The 17,495-nt window shown below is 41.3% G+C and overlaps 1 protein-coding gene across 1 annotated transcript in view; it reads right to left on the bottom strand.

Annotated features, from left to right (window-relative positions):
• BLOC1S5 (biogenesis of lysosomal organelles complex 1 subunit 5) overlaps window positions 1-17,495 on the bottom strand; it is a 39,711-nt gene that overhangs the window by 13,884 nt on the left and 8,332 nt on the right. Inside the window, exon 3 of the mRNA XM_027128324.1 lies at window positions 4,016-4,145. Within this exon, the coding sequence (XP_026984125.1) occupies window positions 4,016-4,145 (130 nt within the window). The remainder of the gene's footprint in view (window positions 1-4,015; window positions 4,146-17,495) is intronic.

The following is a 17,495-nucleotide window of genomic DNA, read 5'->3' on the forward strand; positions in this document are numbered from 1 at the left end:
TGAAATCTGCTCTTCTAAAATCTAAGAAAATTACCTAACTACCCTTTCTTCCCCTTTCTTCACAAGTAGAGACTCCAAGAGGAAAAGGGCCATTTATCTAACCCTATCACTTCTATACCACGTATTGGTCATTCCTGACTCAGCAGGAAGCCACTTCCCCAGCTGTCTCAGTGTCCCAGGAGGCTATACTGACTTTAAGGAGTTAGGAATTCATCAAATTATTTTCTCTAAACCAAAAGATTACTTGAGGAGATTAGCACCACACACAGTAATTGTGACATGCAACAGCTAGCAGTGTCCCTGTGTCCTCACATAAAAGAGAAACAAATTCATTGTGTCACAGTGTGTATGTGTAAACCGCAAATACACACCTAAGAAAGTAGCTCTGGTTTGGTATTAGGAGCAGATGTTGGCTGAATTCTCATTCATTCATTTCAATGAACAAATAGTGTGTACAGACGGAAAAGATGTCCCAGAACCAAGCCGTAGGGCACCCCAATGTCAAAAGTCAAGGAGAGAAGTGGAAACTAACAAAGCAGACTGAGAAGGAGGAGCCTGTGCTGTAGGAGAGAATCCAGGAGAAAAGGCGGACTCTCCTTATGACCTGTTCCGCAGAAGCGTCATTCTGAAGTTCAAAGAGCTTGAGCTCTGGCAGCAGAAGCACTAAGTCTGCATGGCGGTTCCTCCAACTATTAGGGAGAACCATGGATGTTAAAACACTTTCAGTTTCCTCAACTATAAATGTGTTGGGAAGAGGGTGATAAATATTTACTTTACACAGTTAAGATGGTCAATGAGGAAAATACAGGTAAAAAATCTAACTAGGCAAGTGCTATTAAAAATTAGTATTTTACGTCATAATGAGTTCTTAAAGTTTTCTAGCTACAGAGGGAGAGTGAAGCAAAATCAGACAAACTTAGCCCCCTAAGTACCTTATAAAATAAATTTAGTTTTTTAAAAAGGTAAAAAAAAAATCCATCATTTACTGAACAATGAGGAATTATATAATTATATTTAAACTTTGAAAAGTGGTGGCCAAGGACTTCCCTGGTGGTGCAGTGGTTAAGAATCCACCTGCCAATGCAGGGGACACGAGTTCCAGTCCTGATCTGGGAAGATCCCACATGCTGTGGAGCAACTAAGCTTGTGTGCCACAACTACTGAGCCTGTGCTCTACAGCCTGCGAGCCACAACTACTGAGCCTGCGAGCCACAACTACTGAAGCCCCGCGCACCTAGAGCCCGTGCTCCACAAGAAGCCACCGAAATGAGAAGCCCGTGCACCACAACGAAGAGTAGCCCCCGCTCGCCGCACCTAGAGAAAGCCTGCACGCAGCAATGATGACCCAACGCAGCCAAAAATAAATAAATAAATAAATATATTTTTAAAAAGTGGTGGCCAAGAATAGGAACACAGAGTCTATAAAGAACTGAGACTCCTCACCTCACCATAACCACTCCAACCCCCAAAAAATGAGAAAAAGAAAATGGACTGGGACTTCCCTGGTGGTCCAGAGGTAAAGAATCCACCTTCCAGGGCTTCCCTGGTGGCGCAGTGGTTGACAGTCCCCCTGCCGATGCAGGGGACGCGGGTTTGTGCCCCGGTCCGGGAAGATCCCACATGCCGCGAAGCGGCTGGGCCCGTGAGCCATGGCCACTGAGCCTATGCATCTGGAGCCTGTGCTTCACAACGGGAGAGGCCACAACAGTGAGAGGCCCGCGTACCTCAAAAAAAAAAAAAAAAAAAAAGAGAGATGTCGGGAATGATATTCACCAAAGCTAAAAAGCAATGGTTATCTTGAGGCAATTAAAGTGATTTCTTGCTTCTTTTTCTTTCTTATTTTCTTCTTTATTTCTACTTTCTTATTACTTAGGCATATATCCTTTTGTTTAAATAATAAAAAATAAAGTCACTGCTCTTAAAACTTAGTTAATTTAAATGAGGAATAACCTAAAGGCTTTCTGTCCTTCTTAGCCTCTAAAATCAAAGGCTGGGTCCTCAATGCTAAGCAAGATCTTGAGACAACAAACATGGTGAAGTTTACGAGTCTATGAAATAAATAATAAGTAGAACATAGACGCTAGGATGAGAAAAACGTACTTTACGGGTTACTCTTATGTACCCTCCTAGAGCTCTCACTTACTTTTTGTGTTTTTTAAGGAACCACAGGTGAGTTTTGGTTCTGAAGCCTCTGCTCATCCAATGCTAAGACACTCAGCTAGGATTCTGTAACCGTCTCCATCCAAACAAGCCGAGACGTCCCCCCCTTAATGCTCCACTGTTGCTCAGTTTTGTGCACAACGATCGACCAATAGCTTAAGATCCACACCACCGAGTTCTAAGATTCTCAGCCAACACACTCCCAGCTCAGCCCTCAAACATGCAGAGAAGAGGTAAATGAGACAGATCTACTAACAGGCACAAAACAAAACTCAACTGTCACTAACCTTGTAAAGTATTAGTTAGATCAGAGTATACTGCCTAGATAAACTCACTTTTATAAGCAAGCCAGCACCATGGCTCAAAATGTAAAGTTTTTAAACATGAAATCCTGCAGGAACAACAGCTGGGCCCAGGCCAATTTTTAAAACTACATTGGCTCTAAAATCAGATAATTATCTCCATTATCCCCGTTAGGCTCATGATAATAGCTACCAGGAAATACTTAGGCTGGAGCCTACTGAGGAAGCCATTCCTGCTTCTAGCAACAAAATTAACTCCAAAGCCACCGCATGTCTCTAATGCTAACAATAAGGTAGTCCTCAGAGGTTAAAACTTTCATTATTACTTCACATTCTGTGTGCTTTAATTCTTTCTTTTAGCAGAATACATTTACAGTCTGGATTCCCTGTTACCTGTAAAACTTTTCTATTTCATTGTGAAGACTATACTTTTAGCATGAGGCCTCACATCAGAAATAGCTTTGGCCCAAGAACAAAACAAGTCAAAACAACCATTCACAGTTTCCTTTTTCTTACTAAGTTTTATCCAATATTTTTTATATACTCAAAGTGTGTACAAGGAAAGTTATAAGTACATCTCGAAAGTAAACATAAGCATTTCTATCAATAATAATTTGAGTTTCACTTTTACTGTAATGACTAGAAAGCTTGTCAAGGTTAAGGAAGTGATGGTTGAACGAACAAGGGTGTGTTTGCAGTTACCAGGCAAAGCCTGAAGTCAATTCTAGACTCTTTGCTCTTCTACTCAAAGAAACCAACTGTGATTGTGGGAGGTCTGTCCTCTCCAAGCTCCTCTGAGCATCAGAGGACCCAGGCTAACCTGGACTTGCACACATACACTTACATAACTCAGTCATTAACCAAGCCCCCCTGCTACCTTCCCTCACAGGACATTACATTACCCTCCAGTTTCGCTAGTTTCTCCCCAGAATGATATTGTTTCATGTTGCCCTCCATCGTTATCTACCAGCATCATTTGTCCTTGGACAAACTGAACAGTGTCAATATGGATCCGAGAAGCGCTGAGTTTCTGATACATCTCTAATTTTAAACTCAGTTACTAATAAAACTCCTTTTATTTTATAGTTTAATATGTTTAATAAATATCCTTTTAAGGAAACATCTCTCCATGTTAAAATATTTTGCTTAATGAAAAAAGTGATAAAACATAAACGTTTTTGACATTTTTTTTTTTTTTTTTTTTTAGTTAAAAACTCTAGTATCCTGTTTGAAAAAGAAGCTTCATTTCATATCCTAATTACTGGGCATCAAACTTTTTCTTATGAATAAGTTTTTTTTTTAAGGTAAAAAATGTTTCGATTGTCTTACATCCTAGAAGGATTATCTTGTGCACCCATCTTGCCTTGGAGATTAATGCTCTTAGCATCAAGGGCAACACACACTAACGGCTGCATAAGCACCTTATCTGTGACTTCCCTCTCCTGGCTCCCGCTTAAGAATTCTCTCTCCATCTCTCAGCAGATACTCAAGGACATCCATTTCGGCAGCGCATGCATCTGAAATAAAGCAATATGAGAAAACCTCCGGCTTACGTCTCTGGAGAACGTGGTTCAAGCTGTCGTGCATGGCCTCCCTGCACGCGGGAAGAGTATGTTCATTTGTCTCATGGATCATATTCTTCAAGTTTTCAAGAACTCGCATTTCTCGAAGACCACGTTTTTCCTATTAAAAGAAAGTAAACAGCTAGTACATATTGTGTCTTAAATCTTAGTAATTACTTTCTGGGATTTCCACCCAGGTTTTGGTTATCTTATTACCTACTACTGAAATTTACCCAGCCTTCTTCTAATTATTTGGCAATAAATGAGGTCACAACCTGGAGGCATTTTTTTGAATTACGAAATGCTTCACAAGTTGCAATGTAATATTTTTATACCTATGTTTAAAAATGGGCATGAGGGGGGCTTCCCTGGTGGCGCAGTGGTTGAGAGTCCGCCTGCCGATGCAGGGGACACGGGTTCGTGCCCCGGTCCGGGAGGATCCCACATGCCGCGGAGCGGCTGGGCCCGTGAGCCATGGCCGCTGAGCCTGCGCGTCCAGAGCCTGTTCTCCGCAACGGGAGAGGCCACGACAGGCCCGCATACCGCAAAAAAAAAAAAAAAAAATGGGCATGAGAAATACTAAAAGAACAGGAAAAGACCTAGACTCCATGTATTTCAACTGTGGCAAAGAAAGAAATGATCTGGTTTTAAATTTGATTTTGTTGTTCTTACCATCATAAAGCTTCTATTATTATGCTCTGTATTTTTCATCTGATTCCAGATTTCTCAACTAAAAATGTGTTGTAAAAGTAATAGTATGTGGGAACTTCCCTGTACAGAAAAGAGTTAACACTGCGTGCCTGAGACCTCCTCCTTACAAAGGCCTGCCTGCAAGGTTGGCCTTCGGCTGGGGGCTGGGAACTTGACCAGAAAACAGCTCCCATGGAGGTGTAAGACACCTCTTTCCTTCTGGGAGTCTGGAATTTTGATACACGCTAGGCAGTGTGCCTACTTGTCCAGTCCCCAATAAGAACCATGGACCCCCAGGTTCAGACGAGCTTCCCTGGGAGACACTATTTCATGCGTGTTGTCACAACTCACTGCTGGGGGCACCCCTGGAAGTTTCTGCCTGGCTTCCTATAGAGCCTCCCCATGCACCTGTTCCCTTTGCTGATTTTGCTCTGCATCCTTTTGCCATAATAGAGTTCAGCCACCAGTACAACCACATGCTGAGTCCTGTGAGTAACCAATGAACCTGGGGGTGGTCTTGGGGACCCCCAGCCCATCCCCCCTTCAGAAAGCTGAGCTTAAACCACCCTTCCACTTGGGTGGGCTAGACTTAGTGACCTGCTTCCAAAGAATAGAGCAGGGAATGAGAAAAATATTAACTTTACAGTGGAGTCAATGAAGGTGACCTCATCAGTGATGTCATGGTGACAGCACGCACCTCCCAATGTAATGTGACAAGAAAGGCACTTTAACCTCTCTGGTACTCTTTCCCAAAGCCCAGAAACCCAGTATAATCTTAGGAAGAACAGCAGACAAACCCAGATTGGGGGACATTCTACAGGATACTGCCCAGGACTCAAGACTGTCAAGATCAAGAAAAACAAGGAAAGACTGAGAAACTGTCACAGACCAAAGAGGACTAGACAGACATGACAATTAAATGCAGTGTGGTGCCCTGGATTACATCCCGGAGCAGGAAGAGGACTGCAATGGAGAAACCGGTGAAATCCAAATAAAGTCTGGTGCTTCATTAGCAGTAATGTATCAATGTCACTTTCTCAGTTTTTACCAATGTAGTATAGTAATTAATGTAAAACATTAACAACGGGAGGGGACTTCCCTGGTGGCGCAGTGGTTAAGAATCCACCTGCCAATGCAGGGGACACGTTCGAGCCCTGGTCCAGGAAGATCCCACATGCCGTGGAGCAACTAAGCCCATGCGCCACAACTACTGAGCCTGCGCTCTAGAGACCGCGAGCCACAACTACTGAAACCCGTGCACCTAGAGCCCGTACTCAACAGCAAGAGAAGCCACTGCAATGAAAAGCCCTCACACCACAATGAAGAGTAGCCCCCGCTCACCGCAACTAGAGAAAGCCCACACGCAGCAACAAAGACCCAATGCAACCTAAACAAACAAACAAACAAAACAAAACAAGGGGGGGTGAGACGTATAGGAGACCTCTGTACTACCTTAGTAACTTTACTGTAAATCTTAAAATAATACAAGACGAAAAGTTTACTTCAGAAAGGGTGGTAAACTTGATTGTAAGGAAATAATGTTAGTTACTGGGGGTTTTGTTTTGAACCATTCTTATGAGCAGCTGTGGTCAGATTTTTACTCGAATTTTTCCATAATAAAAAATTTTAAACTTATACAAAAGTTGAGAGAGAATGAAAGAATGAATCCTCATGTACTCATCACCAAGCTTCAACTTGTGGCTGACTTTGTTCCCCCTGTAACACTCCGTACAGCCCCCTACCCACAATCCTAGATTCTTTTAAAGCAATATTTCAACATCTACGTTTAAAAAACAAGGATTCCTCTTTAAAAATAAAAAATAAAAAAAAAATGAAATCACAGCGCCCTTCCCCTCCCCCATATCCTCCTCCCCTTGCCCCAACCCGCCCACTCACTCTCTCTCAACAATAATTCTTCAATACTAAATATCAACGAAGTACTCACATTACCTCAAATATCCCAATGTTTCCTTCTATACCCCAGTTCGTTTAGACCAAAATCTAAATAAGATTCATACACTGCAACCGGTTAATATGTTTCCTAAATTCTTTTTAATCTATAGATTTCCCTTCCATTTTTTGTCCACCTTGCAACTTATTGAAAAAAAGCGAGTCATCTGTTCTGCACAGTTTCCCACAATCTGTTTTTTAACTGAATGAATCCTAATGGTGTGATTTAAGATATCCTTTTGTCTCTTCTCTCTCCTGTAAATTAGTAGTTAGAACTAGAGAGTTGATCAGATTCACGGTTTGTTTTGTTAAATTGTTTGCAAGCATATTTCAGAGGTAGAGATTGGTTCAAGATGGCAGAGCAGAAGGACGTGTGCTCGCTCCCTCCTGCGAGAGCACCGGAATCACAACTAACAGCTGAACAGTCATCAACAGGAAGACACTGGAACTCACCAAAAAAGATACCCCACATCCAAAGACAAAGGAGAAGCCGCAATGAGATGGTATGAGGGGCGCAATCACAATAAAATCAAATCCCATGACCACTCAGTGGGTGACTAACAAACTGGAGAACACTTATACCACAGAAGTCCACCCAAAGGAGTGAAGGTTCTGAGTCCCACATCAGGCTTCCCAACCTGGGAGTCCGGCAACAGAAGGAGAAATTCCCAGAGAATCAGACTTTGAAGGCTAGTGGGATTTGATTGCAGTAGTTCGACAGGACTGGGGGAAACAGAGACTCCACTCTTGGAGGGCACACACAAAGTAGTGTACGCATCAGGATCCAGAAGTAGTGACCCCACAGGAAACTGAACCAAACCTACCTGCTAGTGTTGGAAGGTCTCCTGCAGAGGGGGTGGCTGTGGCTCACTGTGGGGACAAGCAAACTGGCAGCAGAAGTTCTTGGAAGTAATCCCCTTGGCGTGACCCCTCCCAGAATCTGCCATTAGCACCACCAAAGACCCTGGGTAGGCTCCAGTGCTGGGTCACCTCAGGCCAAACAACCAACAGAGAGGGAACCCAGCCCCACCCATCAGCAGACAAGTGGATTAAAGTTTTACTGAGCTCTGCCCACCAGAGCAACACCCAGCTCTACCCACCACCACTCCCTCCCATGAGGAAGCTTGCACAAACCTCTTAGATAGCCTCATCCACCAGAGGGCAGACAGCAGAAGCAAGGAGAACTACAATTCTGCATCTTGTGGAACAAAAACCACATTCATAGAAAGATAGACAAAATGAAAAGGCAGAGGACTTTGTACCACATGAAGGAACAAGATAAACCCCAGAAAAACAACTAAATGAAGTGGAGATAGGCAACCTTCCAGAAAAAGAATTCAGAATAATGACAGTGAAGATGATCCAGGACCTCGGAAATAGAATGGAGGCAAAGATCGAGAAGACGCAAGAAATGTTTAACAAAGACCTAGAAGAATTAAAGAACAAACAACTAGAAGAATTAAAAAACAGAGATGAACAATACAGTAACTGAAATGAAAAACACACTAGATGGAATCAAGAGCAGAATAACTGAGGCAGAAGAAAGGATAAGTGACCTGGAAGACAGAATGCTGGAATTCACGGATGTGGAGCAAAATAAAGAGAATGAAAAGAAATGAAGACAGCCTAAGAGACCTCTGGGACAATATTAAATGCACCAACATTGGCATTATATGGGTCCCAGAAGGAGAGGAGAGAGCGAAAGGACCCGAGAAAATATATGAAGAGATAACAGTCGAAACCTTCCCTAACATGAGAAAGGAAATAGCCACCCAAGTCCAGGAAACTCAGAGTCCCAGGCAATATAAACCCAAGGGGAAACACGCCAAGACACACAGTAATCAAATAGACAAAAATTAAAGACAAAGAAAAATTATTAAAAGCAACAAGGGAAAAACAACAAATAACATACAAGGAAACTCCCATATTGTTAACAGCTGATTTCTCAGCAGAAACTCTACAAGCCAGAAGGGGGTGGCACAATATATTTAAAGTGATGAAAGGGAAGAACCTACAACCAAGATTACTCTACCTGGCAAGGATCTAATTCAGATTCAACGGAGAAATCAAAAGCTCTACAGACAAGCAAAAGCTAAGAGAATTCAGCACCACGTAACCAGCTCTACAACAACTGCTAAAGGAACTTCTCTAGAGACACAAGAGAAGAAAATGACCTACAAAAAACAAACCCAAAACAAATAAGAAAATAGTAATAGGAACATACATATCGATAATTACCTTAAATATGAATGGATTAAGTGCTCCAACCAAAAGACACAGGCTTGCTGAATGGATAGAAAAACAAGACCCACATATATACTGTCTACAATAGACCCACTTCAGACCTAGGGACACATACAGACTGAAAGTGAGGGGATGGAAAAGATATTCCATGCAAATGGAAATCAAAAGAAAGCTGTAGTAGCAATACTCGTATCAGATAAAATAGACTTTAAAATAAAGAATGTTACAAGAGACAAGGAAGGACACTATATAATGATCAAGCGATCAATCCAAGAAGAAGATAGGACAATTATAAATATATATGCACCCAACATAGGAGGAGCACCTCAAAACATAAGGTAAATGCTAACAGCTATAAAAGAGGATATCGACAGTAACACAATAATAGAGGGACTTTAACACCTCACTTACACCAATGGACAGGTCATCCAGACAGAAAATTAATAAGGAAACCAAGCTTTAAATGACACACTAGACCAGATAGATTTAATTGATATTTATAGGACATTCCATCCAAAAACAACGCATTACACTTTCTTCTCAAGTACACACAGAACATTCCCCAGGATAGATCACATCTTGGGTCACAAATCAAACCTCAGTAAATTTAGGAGAACTGATATCATATCAAGCATCTTTTCTGACCACAATGCTATGAGACTAGAAATGAATTACAGGGGAAAAAACGTAAAAAACACAAACACATGGAGGCTAAGCAATACGTTACTAAATAACCAAGAGATCACTGAAGAAATCAAAGAGGAAATCAAAAAATACCTAGAGACAAATGACAATGAAAACACAATGATCCAAAACCTATGGGATGCAGCAAAAGCAGTTCTAAGAGGGAAGTTTATAGCTATACAAGCCTACCTCAAGAAACAAGAAAAATCTCAAATAAACAATCTAACCTGACACCTAAAGGAACTAGAGAAAGAAGAATAAACAAAACCCAAACGTAGCAGAAGGAAAGAAATCATAAAGATCGGAGCAGAAATAAATGAAATAGAAACAAAGAAAACAGTAGCAAAGATCAAGAAAACTAAAAGCTGGTTCTTTGAGAAGACAAACAAAATTGATAAGCCATTACCCAGACTCATCAAGAAAAAGAGGGAGAGGACTCAAATCAATAAAATTAGAAATGAAAAAAGAAAAGTTACAACAGACACTGCAGAAATACAAAGCATCATAAGAGACTACTACAAGCAACTCTATGCCAATAAAATGGACAACCTGGAAAAAATGGACAAATTCTTAGAAAGGTATAACCTTCCAAGACTGAACCAGGAAGAAATTGAAAATATGAAGAGACCAATCACAAGTAATGAAATTGAAACTGTGATTAAAAATCTTCCAACAAACAAAAGTCCAGGACCAGATGGCTTCACAGGTGAATTCTATCAAACATTTAGAGAAGAGCTAATAACACCCATCCTTCTCAAACTCTTCCAAAAAATTGCAGAGGAAGGAACACTCCCAAACTCGTTCTATGAGGCCACCATCACCCTGATACCCAAACCAGACATTACAAAAAAAAAGAAAATTGGAGACCAATATCACTTATGACTACAGATGCAAAAATCCTCAACAAAATACTAGCAAACAGAATCCAACAACACATTAAAAGGATCATACACCATGATCAAGAGGGATGTATCCCAGGGATGCAAGGATTCTTCAACATATGCAAATCAATTTGATACACCATATTAACAAACTGAAGAATAAAAACCATATGATCATCTCAATAGATGCAGAAAAAGCTTTTGACAAAATTCAACACCTATTTATGATAAAAACTCTCCAGAAAGTGGGCACAGAGGGAACCTACATCAACATAATAAAGGCCATATAGAACAAACCCACAGCAAATGGAGAAAAACTAAAAGCATTTCCTCTAAGATCATGAACAAGACAAGATGTCCACTCTCACCATTACTATTCAACATAGTTTTGGAAGTCCTACCCACGGCAATCAGAGAAGAAAAAGAAATAAAAGAAATACAAATTGGAAAAGAAGAAAAGTAAAACTGTCACTGTTTGCAGATGACATGATACTATACATAGAGAATCCTAAAGATGCTACCAGAAAAATACTAGAGCTAATCAATGAATTTGGTAAAGTTGCAGGATACAAAATTAATGCACAGAAATCTCCTGCATTCCTATACACTAATGATGAAAAATCTGAGAGAGAAATTAAGGAAACACTCCCATTTACCACTGCAACAAAAAGAATAAAATACCTAGGAATAAACCTATCTAAGGAGACAAAAGACCTGTATGCAGAAAACTATAAAACACTGATGAAAGAAATTAAAGATGATACCAACAGATGGAGAGATATACCATGTTCTTGGATTGGAAGAATCAATATTGTGAAAATGACTATACTACCCAAAGCAATCTACAGATTCAATGCAACCCCTATCAAATTACTAATGGCATTTTTTACAGAACTAGAACAAAAAAATCTTAAAATTTGTATGGAGACACAAAAGACTCCAAATAGCCAAAGGAGTCTTGAGGGAAAAAAACAGAGCTGGAGGAATCAGACTACCTGACTTCAGACTATACTACAAAGCTACAGTAATCAAGACAGTATGGTAGTGGCACAAAAACAGAAACATAGATCAATGGAACAAGATACAAAGCGCAGAGATAAACCCATGCACCTATGGTCAACTAATCTATGACAAAGGAGGCAAGGATATACACTGGAGAAAAGACAGTCTCTTCAATAAGTGGTGCTGGGAAAACTGGACAGCTACATGTAAAAGAATGAAATTGAAACACTCCCTAACACCATACACAAAAATAAACTCAAAACGGATTAGGGACCTAAATGTAAGACTGGACACTATAAAACTCTTAGAGGAAAACATACGAAGAACACTCTTTGACACAAATCACAGCAAGATATTTTTTGACCCACTTCCTAGAATAATGGAAATAAAAACAAAAATAAACAAATGGGACCTACTGAAACTTCAAAGCTTTTGCACAGCAAAGGAAACTATAAACAAGACGAAAAGACAACCCTCAGAATGGGAGAAAATATTTGCAAACGAATCAACAGACAAAGGATTACTCTCCAAAATATAAAACCGGCTCATGCAGCTGTATACTAAAAAAACAAACAACCCAATGCAAAAATGGGCAGAAGACCTAAACAGACATTTCTCCAAAGAAGACATACAGATGGCCCAGAAGCACATGAAAAGCTGCTCAACATCACTAGTTATTAGAGAAATGCAAATCAAAATTACAATGAGGTATCACCTCACACCAGTTAGAATGGGCATCATCAGAAAATCTACAAACAGCAAACGCTGGAGAGGGTGTGGAGAAAAGGGAACCCTCTTGCACTGTTCGTGGGAACATAAATTGATACAGCCACTATGGAGTATGGAGGCTCCTTAAAAAACTAAAAATAGAACTACCATACAACCCAGCAATCCCACTACTGGGCATATACCCTGAGAAAACCATAATTCAAAAAGACACATGCACCCCAATGTTCACTGCAGCACTATTTACAATAGCCAGGTCATGGACGCAACCTAAATGCCCATCGACAGACGAATGGATAAAGAAGATGTGGTACATATATACAGTGGAATATTACTCAGCCATAAAAAGGAACGAAACTGAGTCATTTGTAGAGACCTGGATGGACCTATAGTCTGTCATACAGAGTGAAGTAAGTCAGAAAGAGAAAAAACAAATATCGTTTATTAACGCTTATATGTGGAATCTAGAAAAATGGTACAAATGGACCAGTTTGCAAGGGAGAAACTGAGACACAGATGTAGAGAACAAACGTATGGACATCAAGGGGGGAAAGTGGGGAGGGTGTGTGTGTGCGGTTGTGTGATGAATTGGGAGATTGGGATTGACGTATGTACACTAATATGTATAAAATAGATAGCTAATAAGAACCTGCTGTATAAGAAAAGTAAAATAAAATTTTTAAAAAAAAGGAATATTTCTGTGCACTTTCAACAGGATGCTGGTAACATTCCGTATTCATTTATCAGCAGGAATACTTCCATAAAGAGAAATTTCCCCTCGACAACTATTTGGTTACTCTGAGATATGCTCATATGAAAGGCAGAATAAAACATTTGATTATTTCTCTTTATTCACCAGTTTCAAAAATAATGGTTTGGTTTCCTAAAGCTGCTAAAGGTTTCTTTTTTGTATGTTTCCACGCATTCCTATGACTCACAGGAATATCTGAAGTTTTTAACCCATTGCAGTATTCGTCCTCCCTGATGCTGAAATCATCCTATTTCCAGGGAGAGCCTATTTACCTTGGCTCTGGAATGCTTCAGTCCAAACCCCAGTGCTCCTTAGTAGCTTCTTTGCTTTCTAGTTCGACCTAATGCTCCAGGCTCTTCTTGTCCATTTCCTGACCCAGACTTGGAATCAGCAGGTCTCTAAACACCACTGGTATTTAGAGACTGAGCACTAAGGGTCAGTCATCATTTCTAGCCCTTTGAGTGGACAAGGCTAGGAAATAGGTATTTTTGTGAAAAGAAAAGAAACATCTAAAGTTCACATTCATAATCAAACTTAAATTCAGGGGACTTCCTTCGTGGCTCAGTGGTTAAGAATCCGCCTGCCAATGCAGGGGACACGGGTTCGAGCCCTGGTCTGGGAAGATCCCACATGCCACGGAGCAACTAAGGCCATGCGCCACAACTACTGAGCCTGCGCTCTAGAGCCCGCGAGCCACAACTACTGAGACTGCGCGCCTAGAGCCCGCGCACCGCAACGAAGAGAAGCCCCTTCTTACCACAACAAGAGGAAGCCGCGCACCACAACAAAGACCCAACACAGCCAAAAATAAATAAATAAATAAATTTATTTAAAAAAAAAAAACGCTTAAATTCGGGACTACAGGATTTTTAATTACCCTCCTGTCTTTATGTTTCTTTTTCAATTCTCAAAATACCAACAGAGTTACTCATTTGCTTTATCACCAAGTCAATGAAATAACAATACCAGTGCCAGAATTAACAAAATTACTGAAAATAATTTCAGGTTGTTTTTTTTTTAACTTTCTGTTCTGAAGGGTATTCCACTAGAAATGTACACAGTCAAATTACTGCGTTTTAAAGTTACCTGGAAGAATTTCTCTGCGTGGCAATGCCACCTTCTAGGAAAATAGGTTTGCTTTTTTTACATGTTACTTGATTTTTAGGGATTGCTCCTTAAAATTTAATTCTCTTTTAAATTATGTAAAATATTTACATGGCTCCCAAACTACATCTAAAAATATATATATTCAAGAAAGTCTAGCTTCTATCACTACCTTTTGTATCCTATTCCCTCTAACACTCTTTAATTATTTTTATCCTGCCATTGTCTTAACTATAAGGATATACATCCACATGTATACATAGGTATGTGTATGTATACACAGATGCGTATATAAACATATATGTGTGTGTATATACACATTATGTATAAATATATTTCAACTCCTTCTTAAACAGAAACATGATATACAGACTTTTCTTATTTCACTTTGAGTCACGCTGATTAACACACACACACCCACAACGTATATAATCTTTCTCTATGTGGTCACGCGGTCTATTTGTTCTCTCTTTTGGGTATCTCTTTCAGTATTTTAAAAAGTTGGCGTTTTTGTTCTCATGGTTATGTTTACACTAACACTTCTTACAATAACCCGGTCTCCACTCTGGCTACTGTCTGTTGGTTCCCTACTCTAAGCAAGATTAGTATTAGGTGGTCACCTCTTCTGTCTCTAGCCTTTCCCTCTCCCTCAAAATCTAATCTGCAATAGCATCCTTTCCCTCCCAGTTAATACTGATAAGGCAACAACTGAGGACAGTCTCCTTTTCATATGCCCTCCCCTCTCCTTCCGTTTTCTGATAGGCTGTATCTACACGGGCAGAAGACAGAGCCACCGCATGTGACCTGGTTGGCTCTCTCCCTTATAGCCATTGTTTAGCCTTAAATTACACGTTATAGTAAGTGAATTTGTACTGTCACCTCTCTAACAGCCCATTAATGACAATAATTAATTGAAACAACAAATAGGCCCATCTGGTATGTGCTTGTTTTTATGCTGATATTTTTGGCTAAGGTATACGGTTGACACCTACTACAAAAGGAAGACTATAGGGCTTCCCTGGTGGAGCAGTGGTTGAGAGTCCGCCTGCCAATGCAGGGGACACGGATTCATGCCCGGGTCCGGGAAGATCCCACATGCCGTGGAGCGGCTGGGCCCGTGAGCCAAGGCCACTGAGCTTGCGTGTCCGGAGCCTGTGCTCCGCAACGGGAGAGGCCACAGCAGTGAGAGGCCCGCGTACCGCAAAAAAAAAAAAAAAAAAAAAAAAAAGGAAGACTATAAACCAACATCTGTTTATTTGTTATATGAATATTATTTCTGGGGTGAAAATTCTCAGAGCAAAGCACAGCACCAATGAAGCTTGGTTTCTGATGTATAACACCCCATAAAATTACATATACAGTTAATTTTTCTCAAGTTGAAATTAATAACAAGTGCTCAGGTAATGTGCTTCAAGACAGTGCCTGGCACTAAATGCTTCAGAATGTTAGCAATTGTTCATAATGTTAGTACAGTCACTGTAATATTTACATTAAAGATGTAACAACAGTATCAGAGAGGAAATGAGAGGCCGATGTAATATTTAAAATTTTCTTTCCATCACAAAATGGTCAGTCCCACAAGTTTCTTTTCTCACAAGTTTTAAAACCGTTATCATACATACGTGAACCTATTACATGCCATGTGGGATCGACTTCTTCCTGATATTTAATACTCTGACAGCTACTCTTACAACCTAACAAAAATGAGATCAGATGTCAAATGAAATTCTTGTCTGTCCTGCCTTTTAAGAGACTTTATCTTTTTTTTTTCTTCCGGTATGCGGGCCTCTCACTGTTGCGGCCTCTCCCGTTGCGGAGCACAGGCTCCGGACGCGCAGGCTCAGCGGCCATGGCTCACGGGCCCAGCCGCTCCGCGGCATGTGGGATCCTCCCGGACCGGAGCACGAACCCGTGTCCCCTGCATCGGCAGGTGGACTCTCAACCACTGCGCCACCAGGGAAGCCTGGGACTTTACCTTTTTATCAGTACAACTCACATTCAGACGCAGCAGTAAGAACCCTCACACCTCCTATAACTACTGTACTTATTTTAACAAATTTTTTTGCCTCAATTTTAATCAACATTTCCTCCATTTTTTCCCTATTTCTCTAACACCTATTTTTCTTTTTCAGTTCAAGTAACAGCCCCGCTTCTGAAGATTTCCCTCCCAGCTCAGCTGGGAGTTATCTCCGCTTCTGAGATTTCAATCACTTTGTGCTTATTTTATCATAATAATTTCACCATTACAATTTGTTCTCCGCAGACTGTAAATTCCTGAAGGTAGAGACTGTTTCGTATCTATTTTTGCGTATCCGGTGTGACAGACAGCTCTGGATCCATCCCCCTCCTCTCCACACCCAAATACCACGTGGTGGTAAACCTGGCGTAACAGACACAGCTAGCCGTTGCCCCCCCTGCCGTCCTTTCTGCTGCATGAAGTGCACACGCCATGGCTGGGCTCCCACAGCTACCCTGTGAGCGTGAGCCTGGGGTGAGGGCACCACGGCAGTGAGGAAGAAGGAAAAGCTGGAGGAAGAGCTGACGTCCTAGGGCTGCCACACCTGCCCCAGGCTCTGGCTGCCATGAGAGGAAAGTAAGCACTTAGGAAAGCCACTCTCCTCAGGTGTCTGTCACTAGTGACCAAACACCTTCCTTATGATACACCAAGGTATTCAGGAACCAGTCAATAAAGCAGTCAGAGACTGAAGTTTGCTGAAGATGAGTTCGTGCAGGACTGCACAGCCCCTAAGCATTTCATAAACGCTGACCTGCACGGCCTCCCCTCTGTCCCACACGAGAGAGGCCCCAGCGTCTCTGCAGCTGGAAAGATAACAGTGCAGAAGATCATGCCTTTACTCGCTGACACAACCAGACAGGCTCACTGGAGGGGCCCTGCCGGGATCTCTGTTCATAGTATTTACTGGAATCGGGGGGAATAAAAGAGCTGTGTGCAGTTGGGAGCAGGAGAGTCAACTGTCCTGAAATACTAACAATCACAAAAAGAGAGCTTAAAATATTATAATAGAAGGTCGATAATTTAAGTAATGCTGCCACCCTGTGGCACTTATTGCCTTCTTTTAGAAAGGAAATTTTATAAAGAAAAGGATTATCGTTGCCGTGTGTGTTAACTTTTAAAAATATATAAACTATAAACGAGTTTCCTTTTTTTTTTTTTTTGCGGTACGCGGGCCTCTCACTGTTGTGGCCTCTCCCGTTGCGGAGCACAGGCTCCGGACGCGCAGGCTCAGCGGCCATGGCTCACGGGCCCAGCCGCTCCGTGGCATGTGGGATCTTCCCGGACCGGGGCACGAACCCGTGTCCCCTGCATCGGCAGGCGGACTCTCAACCACTGCGCCACCAGGGAAGCCCCACGAGTTTCCTTTTAAATGCTAGCCAGTTTTTCTTCAAGTGAACCACATTTAAGTGACCTAGAGAAGAC

Source organism: Aethalodelphis obliquidens, unplaced genomic scaffold, assembly GCF_003676395.1.
Source record: "Aethalodelphis obliquidens isolate GAN/ISIS:26980383/991018 unplaced genomic scaffold, ASM367639v1 scaffold34, whole genome shotgun sequence".
NCBI lineage: Eukaryota > Metazoa > Chordata > Mammalia > Artiodactyla > Delphinidae > Aethalodelphis > Aethalodelphis obliquidens.